This window comes from Hemitrygon akajei, chromosome 7 (assembly GCF_048418815.1).
Source record: "Hemitrygon akajei chromosome 7, sHemAka1.3, whole genome shotgun sequence".
Taxonomy (NCBI): Eukaryota; Metazoa; Chordata; class Chondrichthyes; order Myliobatiformes; family Dasyatidae; genus Hemitrygon; species Hemitrygon akajei.
This window is the reverse complement of record NC_133130.1, coordinates 104,366,667-104,380,752: the sequence shown is the minus strand read 5'-3', so window position 1 is coordinate 104,380,752 and position 14,086 is coordinate 104,366,667. Positions and strand designations below refer to the sequence as shown.

The 14,086-nt window shown below is 42.1% G+C and overlaps 1 protein-coding gene across 3 annotated transcripts in view; it reads left to right on the top strand.

The window, feature by feature from the left end:
* fam120b (family with sequence similarity 120 member B) overlaps positions 1-14,086 on the top strand; it is a 173,985-nt gene that overhangs the window by 141,603 nt on the left and 18,296 nt on the right. For 2 of the 3 annotated variants that reach the window (XM_073051611.1, XM_073051610.1), the window contains 2 exons: positions 2,081-2,206; positions 10,979-11,027. In XM_073051611.1, coding sequence (XP_072907712.1) covers positions 2,081-2,206; positions 10,979-11,027 — 175 coding nt within the window. Of the gene's footprint in view, positions 1-2,080; positions 2,207-10,978; positions 11,028-11,177; positions 12,168-14,086 lie in introns of those variants that run through there. The other variant, XM_073051613.1, reaches the window with a different exon arrangement.

Sequence of the window (14,086 nt, the reverse complement as noted above, 5' to 3'; positions counted from 1 at the left end):
TTGCAATGAAGTGAATTGGATTTTCAGTTAAACTTCTTTAATGTGACTTTCACACTGGTATTATATTCAATTGGTCTTAGTTTATTATTGTTATTTGTATGAAGACACAATGACAAGCTGGTCTTGGTTCATACACTTCAAGTCAAGTCACTTTTTATTGTCATTTCAACTATAAACCACAGTAAAAACGAAACAACGTTCCTCCAGGACCATGGTGCTACATGAAACAGTACAAAAACTACACTGAACTATGTAAAAACAACACAGCAAAAACTACACTAGACTACAGACCTACCCAGGACTGCATAAAGTGCACAAAACAGTGCAGGCATTACAATAAATAATAAACAAGACAATAGGAACAGTAGAGGGCAGTAAGTTGGTGTCAGCCCAGGTTCTAGGTATGGAGGAGTCTGATGGCTTGGGGGAAGAAACTGTTACATAGTCTGGTTGTGAGAGCCCGAATGTTTCGGTGCCTTTTCCCAGATGGCAGGAGGGAGAAGAGTTTGTATGAGGGGTGCGTGGGGTCCTTCTTAATGCTGTTTGCTTTGCGGATGCAGCATGTAGTGTAAATCATTACACAGTGCATTGAGCTAGAACAAGGTAAAACAGTAACAATGATAGTACACAGAAAGCACAGTGAAGTTAAATGATGAGTGCAAGATTGGAAGGTCAAGAGTCCATCTTGTCGTGTAAGAGGTCCGTTTAAGAGTCTGATAACAGTGGAATAGATGCGGTCGTCGGGCCTAGTAGTACGTGCTTTCAGGCTTTTGTACCCTCTGCCCAATGGGAGAAGGAAGAAGAAAGAATGTGCTTTACTTGAGGCAATGGAAAAGTAAAGACACTTTGACTTCAAATATTGAAGCTAGTTTTGAACACTAAACTGTAACAAGAGCATCAGAGCTTCAAGAGTAAATGGAGAACACTATAGTTGTATGCTCTTATTCTCAGAGACTCAGGTTAAAGAGGAGGAAATATTTGCCCTATGTGCGGCAGTGAAGCACATACTCGTCCTTAATGGGATCGAGATAACCAAATTCAATCCCAGCTTTGAACTGAAATGCTGATCGCAGCCAAAAAAATGGCTTGTGAGCTTACTCAATGAACTGGGCAGAATAGCAGTTTGGCACAAGCTATATGGCCAAAACGTCTGCCTCTGTGCTGTAGTACTCTGTCAGTCGATCTCAACATAGGCCATATGGCCCCCCCAGGATTTCATAGGGGTATCAAGTAAAAAGGAGTTTCTGAATGGACCATGGTAAGTTTACTGTTCAATGAAATATTACTGATATACATAAACAAAAAAAAATGTAATTTAATTGGAACCCTGAATGGAGTGAATGGGAAAATGTGCTAGATGATGCAAATAAGGTAGCAAAACAATTTAGCCTTTGTGTAAAGGGGGAGAGGGAGCTGCAGCATGTCTGATCTCTGGTCCTCTTTGACCACACACAAATCACCCATCACAGAGCTAAATGAAAGTCAGAAGTGGGTCATGAGCAGATTAGGTTGAAAACCACTGCTCTATGATGCTAAATAGGATTCACCTCTGCATTGATCATTTGCTGGTGCTTACACCCAGTGCCCACATTTGAGTAAAATAACAGCAGGGGCTTAATAGCATAAAACTGTAAGACACAGGAGCAGAATTAGGCCATTCAGCCCATTTGGTCTGCTCTGTCATTCAACCATAACTGATTCATTATCCCTCTCAACCTCATTCTCCTACCTCTGCTCGTAACCTTTGATGCCTTTACTAATCATGCAACTATCAAACTCTGTTTTAAATGTACCTAGTGATTTGGCCTCCACAGCTGTCTGTGGCAATGAATTCCACAGATTCATGACCCTCTAGCTACAGAAATTCCTCCTCATCTCTGTTCTAAAAGGGCTTCCGCCAATTCTGAGGCTGTGCCCTCTGGTCCTAGATTCCCCACATCTACTCTATCTAGGTCTTTAAATATTCAATAGGTTTTAATAAGATCCCACCCCCCCCCAATCTCTTCTAACTCCAGCGAGTACTGGCCCAGAGTCATCAAAATACTCCTTTCATTCAATGGATCTTTCATATGTTTCATAGGAAGAGGAATGTCTGACTTCCATGGTAGGGGCAGCCATCACACTTCCCTGGGTGCACACTTTTCCCATCGCCCATGGTATCAGGGACAACATCCACAGCCTCGTTGGACCAACTCAGCTCAAAGAGGTAAGCTACAGGATGTTTATGTAACCATGTTCCGCTTATTGGACACAAGATTCTGCATTAGGAAAATCCAGAGCAACACAGACAAAATGATGGAAGAACTCGGTAAGTCAGGCAGCATCTTTGGAGGGAAATAAACAGATGACATTTTGGGCTGAGACCTTTTATGGAAAGGAAGGCGGAAGCAGCCAAAATAAGATGAGGAGGAGGGGAAGGAGTACAAGTGGGCAGATGATAGATGAGACTAGGTGAAGGGAAAAGTGGCTGGGGGAGGGGGCAATGATACGAGAAAATGGAAGATAGTAGGTAAAAGAAACCCCTCCCTCCTCCACCCACCTACCTTCCCTCTTACCTGGAAACCCAAAAGATCATCAATGTGTGTCAATGGATTATTTTTTTTCCCCTTGCGGTTTGTGCATGCTCACATCTAAGCAATTTAGCTAGAAATTAGCAAAACAAGGACAGGAATCTCAAGTACATGCTGTGGTTGGCTGAAGTTCAAATTTTTGAATGCGTTACAGCTTACCAGCATGGAGATGTTGTAAGCTTCCCATTCCTTGTCACACTGGAATTGTCTCATCGGTTAAATTGTCGATAGATAGATTCATTTGTGGCAAAGAGAGGAAAACTCAACACCTGGTGATGTACAGTAGATTCCAGTTAATTGGCCATTGGTTAATCAGGGTAACGGCTTATTTGGGACAACTGTTAAAGAACAAAATCTAATCGAAAAAATTAGTTGGGTTTCTCTTCATTTATTTGGCACACTATGCCGCTTAATTGGAGCAGGAGAATAATGCCGAACAGTTTCTAGCTAGCATCATGTGCTTTTGCGTGGCTGGTAAACACAACACTGTGCTTCGAGTGAATAGTTTTTAAATAGAGTCAGTGGCGTGTGTTACGTTAAAAAAACAGCGATTTTTGTCACTGAAGGTTGGTGAGAAATGAACAGTAAGACAATTTACAATTGTTTTGCTTGCTGCGGTTTCAAGCATTCAGGCTTGGAGATGCCAGAAATGACCAGGAGTGAAAATGAAACAATTTCACTACATCAGAGAGTTAGATACTACAGAGAATTTGAAGATACCAACAATGAAAATGAAGATTTGGAGGATGCAGTTGTCGATAGCATGGTATGAAGGCAGTCCATTATCGGCACTAGGTGTGTGCCCTGATTTTGTTCATTTACCGTCAAAAGAATGCAACGCAAATGAATTCCTCTGTCTGTCGTGGCCTAGTGGGCAAGGTATCAGACTAGTAACCTGAAGGTCACTGGTTCGAGCCTCAGCTGAGGCAGCGTGTTTGTGTCCTTGAGCAAGGCACTTGTTCTGCGACGTCACCGGTGCCAAGCTGCATGGGTCCTAGTGCCCTTCCCTTGGACAACATCGGTGGCGTGGAGAGGGGAAGGCCTGCAGCTTGGGCAACTACCGGTCTCCCATACAACCCTGCCCAGGCCTGCGCCCTGGAAACACCAGGCGCAGATCCATGGTCTCTCGAGACCGACGGATGCCAACAATGCCAAGTATTAGGAACTAATACCTGTACACACTTTTATAATACTGCAGTAGTATTGATAGTATTCTAATTTGTTTTGAATTTCATTTAAATTTATAATTTGTTACTCAGTTTATCTTTTTTTATACTTTTTTAACTATTTCTATGAGTTCACGAAAGGGGTCGTGAGTTTCATCCGGAAGTGCATTGAGGATGTTATCACCCAGAAATTGGTCAGGGTCTTTCCAAACCAGAAACCCTGGATCAACAGTTCCATGCGAGCAGCACCTACCACGTGAGATAGAGCTTACACTGCCGGTAATCAGCAAGAGCTCAAGTGCAGCCACGAACTGCGCAAAGTCATCAAGGCAGTGAAACAACAATACAGAGACAAGACTCAGACTCAACTTTCCACCAACAGTACACGCAGCTTATGACAAGATCTGCACTCCATCGCAGATTTCAAAGCCAAACACAGTGGAGATTCCAACATCGATGTCTCTCTCCTAAACGAGCTAAGTTTTTTTTACATTCAATTCCGTGTCGCCAATACTGAGCCCCTGAGGAGTCCTGCAGATGATGCAACCGGCAGCTCAGTCATCTCTGAGGCCAAAGTACGCAGGTGTTTCCAACAGGTGGACAGCTGCATGGCTGTGGGAACGGACGGCATCCAAGGGCGGGTACTCAGAATGTGTGCAGCACAACTAGCAGGTGTGTTTACAGACACTTTTAATCTCTTCCTCTCCCAGTGTAGAGTGCCCTCCTCCTTCAAAGCATCCACCATTGTCCCTGTACCTAAAAAGACCAACATAACATGTCTGAACGACGGGCATCCTGTCGCATTCACCTGAATAATAAGCAAATGCTTTGAAAGGCTGGTCAGGGACTACATCTGCAGCATGCTGCCACCCACACTAGACCCCTTACAATTCACCTACTGACACAACTGATCAACAGACGATGCAATAGCCACAGCTCTAAACACCATCCTTACACATCTGAGGGTGCTTATGTGAGAATGCTGTTCTTGGACTACAGTTCAGCATTCAACACCATAATTCCCTCCAGGCTTGACAAGAAACTCAGAGACCTCGGCCTCGTAGCTGGATCCTGGATTTCCTGTCAGTTCGCCAGCAAGTGGTAAGAGTAGGCTCCCTCACCTCCGCCCTTCTGACCCTCAACACAAGTGCCCCTCAGGGCTGTGTACTAAACCCCTTCCTGTACTCTCTGTGTACCTATAACTGTCACCACCCGCTGCTCTGCTAATTAAATTTGCTGATGACACTACATTGATTGGCCTAATCGCAAACAATAATGAGGCAGCCTACAGAGAGGAAGTCATCACCCTGACACAGTGGTGTCAAGAAAACAACCTCTCCCTCAATGTCACAAAAACAAAGGAGCTGATTGTGGACTACAGGAGGAATGGAGACAGGCTAACCCCTATAGAAATCAATGGATCTGGGGTTGAGAGGGTGAACAGCTTTAAGTTCCTTGGCATAAACATCACCGAGGATCTCACGTGGTCTGTACATACCGACTATGTGGTGAAAAGGGCACAACAGCGCCTCCTTCACCTTAGACGGTTGAAGAAGTTTGGTATGGCCTATCAAATCCTAAGAACTTTTTACAGGGGCACAATTGAGAGTATTCTGACTGGCTGCATTACCGCCTGGTATAGGAACTGTACTTCCCTCAATCACAGGACCCTGCAGAGAGTGGTGCGGACAGCCCAGCGCATCTGTGGATGTGAACTTCCCACTATTCAAGACATTTACAGAGACAGGTGTGTAAAAAGTGCCTGAAGAATTATAGGGAACCCGAGTCACCTCAACCACAAACTGTTCCAGCTGCTATCATCTGGGAAGCGGTACCGCAGCATAAAAGCCAGGACCAACAGGCTCCAGGACAGCTTCTTCCACCAGGCCATCAGACTGATTAATTCATGCTGACACAACTGCTTTTCTATGTTATATTGACTATCCTGTTGTACATAATATTTATTATAAATTACTATAATTGCACATTTCACATTTAGATGGAGATGTAACGTAAAGATATTTACTCATGTTTATGAAGGATGTAAGTAATATTGTCAATTCAATGAAACTTCAGCTAATTGGGGCAATCACTTAATTGGGCCAAAATGTACTGGTCCTGATGTGTCCCAATTAACCGGAATCCACTGTATTTTTATCTTCCTAGTTTTGAAAAATGAACCAGGCCAATTATTCGGTGATCAGTGATACCCAGGAAACATGGCAGGGGCAGGGACAGGGAAATTGATTTGTCTTACATCTTTCTCACACCTTTTATAAAATCAAGTTTAAATTTATTATCATTCAACCATACACATACATACAGCTAAATAAAATATTATTCAAAAAGGATCATGTGCTTTCCTTGCGTATGTGATGAATAAACTCTTTTCGGGCTTCCAGCTGGGTACAGGTATCGATTTTAACAAACGTTTTGACACTGCCATCTTCGTCAGGGATAATGCCCGGGCATGTCTAGTCTGGTGGTATTTATACCCCACTTTGTCTGTCTCTCCTGTTTGGTTAGCCCTCATCCAATCAGGTTTCCACTGTCCCACCTTGCTTACGATCAAATTCCAGTTCTTACTTAGAACAAGACCTTCATCTTTGTTAAAATTCTTTTTTATTTCAATAGCTTCCTTCACCAGATGCAGCACAGTAGTTTTGTGCCATCAAAGTCAATCTTACAGCCATTGCAAATTTTTCCAGGTAACCAAGACAGATATACCTCCTATGCTCTTCGATGTGAGTTTCCACTGTGCATCTCGTCTGCCCGAAATACTACTCGTGGCCTCCGGGCACTCCAACGGTTCCACAACCACCTGAACAGCATACATCCAAACATTCAACTTATGATGGAGATGGAGAAGGACGGTTGCCTCTCATTCTCGGACGTTCTAATACAACGAAAACTGGATGCTAGCCTCGGACATGGCATCCACAACCAAAGGAGTTGAATGACTTCAGACCTGTTGCCTTGACGTCGCACGTTATGAAGACCATGGAGCGGCTGATAATACAGAATCTGAGGCCACAAACCAGGCACGCCCAGGATCCTCTTCAGTTTGCGTATAAGGAGAAGGTGGGAGTGGAGGATGCTATCACGTATTTGCTGCACAAATCACTCTCTCACCTAGAGGGGGTCAGTTGTGCTGTGAGGATTACATTCCTTGACTTCTCTAGTGCCTTTAACACCATCCAGCCCAAGATCTTAAGGCACAAACTAACGGAGATGGGAGTAGACTCTCACATGGTGGATTGGATAGTGGACTACTTGACAGATAGACCTCAGTATGTGCGGTTGGGAGACTGTAGGTCTGACACGGTGGTCAGCAGCACAGGAGCGCCGCAGGGAACCGTACTCTCTCCGGTCCTGTTCACCCTGTACACATCAGACTTCCAATATAACTCGGAGTCCTGCCATGTGCAGAAGTTCGCTGATGACACGGCCATAGTGGGGTGTGTCAGGAATGGACAGGAGGAGGAGTATAGGAAACTGATACAGGACTTTGTGATATGGTGCAACTCAAACTACCTGCGTCTCAATATCACCAAGACCAAGGAGATGGTGGTGGACTTTAGGAGATCTAGGCCTCATATGGAGCCAGTGATCATTAATGGAGAAGGTGTGGAGCAGGTTAAGACCTACAAGTATCTGGGAGTACAGTTAGACGAGAAGCTAGACTGGACTGCCAACACAGATGCCTTGTGCAGGAAGGCACAGAGTCGACTGTACTTCCTAAGAAGGTTGGCGTCATTCAGTGTCTGTAGTGAGATGCTGAAGATGTTCTATAGGTCAGTTGTGGAGAGCGCCCTCTTCTTTGTGGTGGCGTGTTGGGGAGGAAGCATTAAGAAGAGGGACGCCTCACGTCTTAATAAGCTGGTAAGGAAGGCGGGCTCTGTCGTGGGCAAAGTACTGGAGAGTTTAACATTGGTAGCTGAGCGAAGGGCGCTGAGTAGGCTACGGTCAATTATGGATAACTCTGAACATCCTCTACATAGCACCATCCAGAGACAGAGAAGCAGTTTCAGCGACAGGTTACTATCGATACAATGCTCCTCAGACAGGATGAAGAGGTCAATACTCCCCAATGCCATTAGGCTTTACAATTCTACCGCCAGGACTTAAGAACTTTTTAAAAGCTATTATTAATGCTTTTTGAGATAGTGATTTAGATGCATATCATATTTTTTACTGAGTTAAGTATTGTATGTAATTAGTTTTGCTACAACAAGTGTATGGGACATTGGAAAAAAAGTTGAATTTCCCCATGGGGATGAATAAAGTATCTATCTATCTATCTATCTATCTATCTATCTATCGGAAACCCACTCACGGAGACTTCTACCTCAGCAATAACAGCCACCGTTATGCCTTCCAATGTAGAGTGGTTCTCTCTACTCAAGACTAACAGTGCAAAAACTATTTTGGACCTGGAGAGTCTCCACAAGAAGATAAGATGATTGCACACTATGTTCCTAAAGAATGGTGAAGGAAATCAATAGGGCCCTTAAAAGAGCTGAGAGAAGAGCCACGAAACCTAACAACGAGGAGGAACCTGTCACTACTGCCTGTCTTCCCTATTTGCCACAGTTTCTGGAAGGATCGCCAGGATCTTGAAGAAGTACCAGATTAATACCATCCACAAACCCGTAAAGTAAAGAAGCTCAAATCACAATTTATGGGTCAAAGATGACCTGGGGCTCAATGGCTGGCGTTTACAGGATTCCCTGTGAATATGGAGTAGCGTCTTTCGGCCAGATGGAACACATGGTGGAAACCCATATCATGGAGCATGGAGGAACTGGTGGAAGCAGAACACTGCATTCGCAATGGCCAAAGGATTGACTTCGACAGCACAAAACTAGTGGAGAAGAATTTTAACAAAGATGAAGGTCTCGCTCTAAGTAAGAACTGCAATTCAATTGTAAACAGGGTGGGACAGCAGAAACCCGATTGGATGATGGAGTATAAATACCACCAGACTAGACTTGCCCAGGCATCATCCCTGATGAAGATGGCAGTTTGTCATTGAAATGTTGGTTAAGATCAATACCTGTACCTGGCTGGAAGCCTGAGAAGAGTTTAAAAATTGTTCCTCTCAGGACAAGATGTAAAACACTGTACATGCAATCACACACATCACGCGTAGTTAAGATCCAGCACAGACAGTCATAAAGTAGCACCCAAAGTGTTTGATCGTTTATAAGGTCCTTTTGATGTGTGGTCATTGTAAAGAAGAAACGTGGTAGCCAAAATGCACAGAGCTTCAACAGCAGCTTTATGGCAATGATTTCAGTGGATACAGATATCATAGGTGATGTGCATTTGGGGTTATGAGCACGCGTAATGCCATAGAACTGGTGAGTGTGGTATTCGACTGGTAGTATATTAAACCAACTAGGCTGAGTTTTGTTTGAATATTTCAGTTAGTTGCTACATGTCTGTGATGCTGATGCAAATAACATTTGTCATTGCACCTATGTATGCATGTGCATATGACAAACTAGCAGTCAAAAATTACATAAAAAATACAGAAATTTGGCAGCTTTTCAACTCCTTGCTGATTATTCTGGAATATGCTTTATGTGTGATCTAAACAGAATTTCATATCTCCTTTAATTTGTTTCATGTATTTATAACACCGTGGAGAAGATGTTATACTGTCTGTGCAACAGGAGGTGTCTCCTTTTCTAAGCTGTAAAGCAAAAGGCAAAACAATGAAGTGATGGAAGTTTGCAGTAAAAACGATGATACAGAAAATATTCAAGCTTTCAATTTTGTCAGTGGGGAATGAAATCTTCTGATGAAAAATGAGACTAAATTCTAGTTCTACTGTCTCCACTGATCATTTCCAGCATTTTCTGATGTTAAGTCTATAAAATTAATTTCATTAGGTTAGATTTTTAATTACCTTGGCTGTGGCTATTATAGTTTCTTCTCAAATGGTGGTAGTTTTTAAGCCTGCATATTAATCAATTCCCATGCTTTTTGTGACATACATTTTTCCTTCAGGGTTTTGTGTTATGCTTAATTTTTCAATAAACCTTGTTAACTTTCCAGTTTAACAACTACTGCTGAAGATGTGTAACAGCTTACTGGTAAATCATAAAGGAAGAGTTTCAACTATAAACATTCCTTGTAGCAACTTTTCTGAAGCTAATTGTGGTGAACTATTGCCACAGACAGTGGAGAGGGGATGGGTAGTGCTGGGGCATTGTGAGTCACAACGCGTTCGAGCCGGGGTTGCGGACAGAGTTTGTACCACTGTCGGAGATGGAGTGAGCAATTTAGAGAGAATTCGATGCAGAAGAGTTTGGGTGCCCATGTACATAACTTGGGTGCAAGGTTGGATCGCTCCAAGTGCTGAGCCAATTTGGTGAGATCGAGAACAGCTTTGGGCTGGCGGCCCAGGTTTGTTGGTGCAGTTGGATCCAGATTCTGAAGCATGGCACTACCTAGTGCTTGGGCGATTTAAACGGCAGTTCAGATAGACTGAGGCCCACGTGTCAAGTACAGAGGCAAGAGTCAGGCTGATTTCACTCGCTTTCCCGTGAATGTTTATTCCTTTCTCCGCAGCACTGAGGCTGTAAACTGATCTGGCTGCTGTGCATTTTTGCCCCAGGGTGTGATGAACTGGGGACCCAGGCTTGGGCCTACTCTGGCTGCTTTTCCTGCACAGTGGTTTTTGTCTTTTTTTAATTGAGTTGTTCAGATTTCTTGCTTTGTGGCTGCCTGTAGTAGACAAATTTCAAGGTGTATTTATTATAATAATTTGATAATAAAATGTGCTATGAATCTTTGAAAATTTTCTGAATAAATTAGTTTAGGAAAGTGGTTTTCAGTTCCCATGAACTCCAGTATCCTATGAAGTAACATTACTTGTGATTCATTTACTTTTGATGTCCTACATGCTGAAGTATTTTTAACTTCATTTCCATCTAAATTTTTAATCAAATTTTTAAAAAGTCAACAGAACAGATCAACAAAGTACCAGCAAAGGAATTGTAGTTGATCACAATACTGGTGTAGGTGTTGGGTTTAAGTGGAAGGAATTTCAAAGCTTCCTTAGCTCTTCTGTGTATTTTATTTATACTTTCATAAAATGTATTTTATTTATAATACGCAGGGAGTACAGTCTGCGTAGGTCTTTGTATCCTCAAATTAATTCATTCTGTAAAAGTACATCAATGCTGTTCATTATTGAGTTCACTTATTGTGTAACCTTCTTCATTATTTCAGGTAGAAGACCTCGAGTTCGGCCAGGGTTCTGCCACAGGAGACCACTGTAGTGAGTGTGAAGAATTATTGTATCTTGTCTCTCTTTGTATCTTTGTATTAAGTTACAAGTATAAAATCTACACAATTTCTTCTTTAACTTCAGCAGTTACAGCACTTTTCCATTTTACCTCCTCCCTTTCCACTCACCATCATCCCACAGGAAGCAGCAATTTACCCTTTTGGGGGTGAAGATGTCATCTCCTCCACCTCAGAGAGACCAAACTTTGATGAAAGCTCCTGGACCTGATATTTTAACTTTTTCACTTTCCACAGACACTAACTAGCCTTCTAAGCATTTTCTGTTTCAGACCAAATGATTGCTTGGTGAAACATCACTCCTCAGGCTTACAGCAACTTTGTATTTCTGTCACATTCCCAATCTGACCCCTCCATCTTCAGCCAGTAAATCTGTACTATAAACCACAATGAAACCTACAGTAATACACCTCATACACAAGGAAATAAGAGAAAGAATAGGCAATCAGACCCATCAAGTTTATCCCCCCCTCCCCATCACCATTTAAAATGATCATAATTGATCTTTGCTAGCCTTCTCTTCTGTGGCATTTCTTCATTTCCCAGTCTATCAGATATTTATCCACCTTCACTTCAAATGCCTATCATGATCCAGGGAAGATATTCCAGAGACACATTCTTCTGATTAGCCACATTAAGCCTGGTCTCAACGCTGTTCAAGAATTTCAGATAATTAGTTTACATTTTCATCTCCTCCAAATATTTGTCCTATTTCTGCCTTTATCATTTAATTTCTCTTACTCAATGTAACACCAACTTCTGTTTTGTTCTTTTAATCTGTCTAAGTCCTTCTGCAGGCTCCCTGTTTCCTCAACACTACTCGCCCCTACACCTATCTTTGTATTGTCCACAAACCTGGCCACAAAACCATCAATTCCGTCACACAAATTATTGACATATAATGTGAAAAGAAGTGGTCCCAACACTGACCCCAGCAGAATACCACCAGCAGCCAACCAAAAAGTGCTCTCTTTATTCCCACTTGACAGCAACAGACATCCTGCCAATCTCCTATCCATACTAGTAATTTTCCATGGGCTCTTTTTTAAGCAGACTCTTGTCTGATATTTTGTCAAAAGTCTTCTAAAAATCCAAGTAAACAACATGTACTGAATCTCCTTTGGTTATCCTGCCTGTTATTTCCTCAAGTAACTCAGAGTTCAAAAGTTCAAAGCACATTTGTTATCAAAGTATGTTTACTATATACAGCCTTGAGATTTGTCTCCTTAAAGGCAGCCAGAAATCAAAGAAACCCAAGAACCTATTAAAACAAAAGAAGACTATCAAACACCCAATGTGCAGAAAACAACAATGTCTAAACAAAAAGAACAAGCAAATAATACTCACAAAAGAGAGTCCACAGCCATGAGCCACAGTCACAGTCGTTAGATGCAGGCTGCAGTCTCAGTTCAGCACCGAGATGAGTAAAACATCACGAGCAAGAGGCCCATTCCTCTACTTTGGCCCAACACCCTGATAGATCTGTCAGGCAAGATTTTTCCTTGAGAGAACCATGATGACTTCAGCCTATTTTATCATGTGCTTCCAAGTACCATGAAACTTGATCCTTAAAGGTGGAAAAGTGATCATAATTCTATCTCCTTTACCATAGTATTGAAGGGGGATAGGAACAGAGAAGTTAGGAAAGTGTTTAATTGGAGTAAGGGGAAGTATGAGGCTAACAGGCAGGAACTTGGAGGCATAAATTTGGAACAGATGTTCTCTGGGAAATGTACAGAAGAAATGTGGCAAATATTCAGGGGATATTTGCATGGAGTTCTTTATTTATTTATTAATTAAATTTTTAGAAAATTACAAAGAATAAATGTAATGAAAAATTAGTAAGAAAAATAAAAATAATATTAATCCTCCCCCCTCCCCCCCTTAACCCTTATCAGAATCAGAATCAGACTTTAATCGCCAAGTACCTATGCACATACAAGGAATTTACTTCCGGCAGATGTTGTCTCTCTGCTCATAACAATAATAATGATAAATATAAATGAAAATATAGATTATACATACAGGTAGTGCAATCCAAGTAATAGTTAGCTGACAGTTAACCGACAGTTAACTGTTCAGCAAAGTGACCGCAGTAGGGAAAAAACTTCTCCAGTGCCTATTAGTCTTAGTCTGGAGGGATCTGAAGCACCTACCAGACGGAAGCAGATCAAACAGTCCGTGCGCAGGATGGGAGGAGTCCTTTATGATGTTCCCCGCCCTCTTCTTCAACCTGGAAGAGTACAGGTCCACAATAGAGGGCAGGGAGGCTCCAATGATGCGCTCGGCAGTCCTCACTGTGCGCTGTAGTCTGGTTCTATCCTGCTTGGTGGCGGCTCCAAACCACACAATGATGGAGGTGCACAGGACAGACTCAATGACTGCAGTGTAGAATTGCAGCAGCAATTCCTGAGGCAGACCATATTTCCTCAAGAGACGCAGGAAATACATCCGCTGCTGGGCCTTCTTCAGGATGGAGCTGATGTTCTGCTCCCACTCCAGATCCTCAGAGATGGTGGTTCCCAGGAACCTGAAGTTCTCCACGGTGGACACAGGGCTGCTGAGGACTGTGAGGGGAGACATAGCGGGGGGATGTCTCCTGAAACCCTTATCTAAAGAAAGAAAAAAAAAAGGAAGAAAGAAAGAAGAAAAAGATTGCCTGGATATCGGAGGATCCCCACATGCTCCATGGAGTTCAAAATAATTTTAATATTTATTTTTACTTTCCCCAATTACTTTATAATTTTATCTTCAAAGGACCTATATATTTAATCCCATCTTTTGTAGGTATGGGAGCCAAATTTTCAAAAATATATCATATTCATTTCTTAGATTATATGTAATTTTTTCAAGTGGAATACAACTATATATTTCATTATTCCAACGATCCATAGTTAAATATAAATCAGATTTCCAAGTAACTGCAATAACTTTTTTAGCTACTGCCAATCCAATTTTTATAAATTTTTTCTGCTACTTATTCAATTTAAGTTTCGGTATTGTCCCTTCAATATCTCCTAATAAAAATAATAT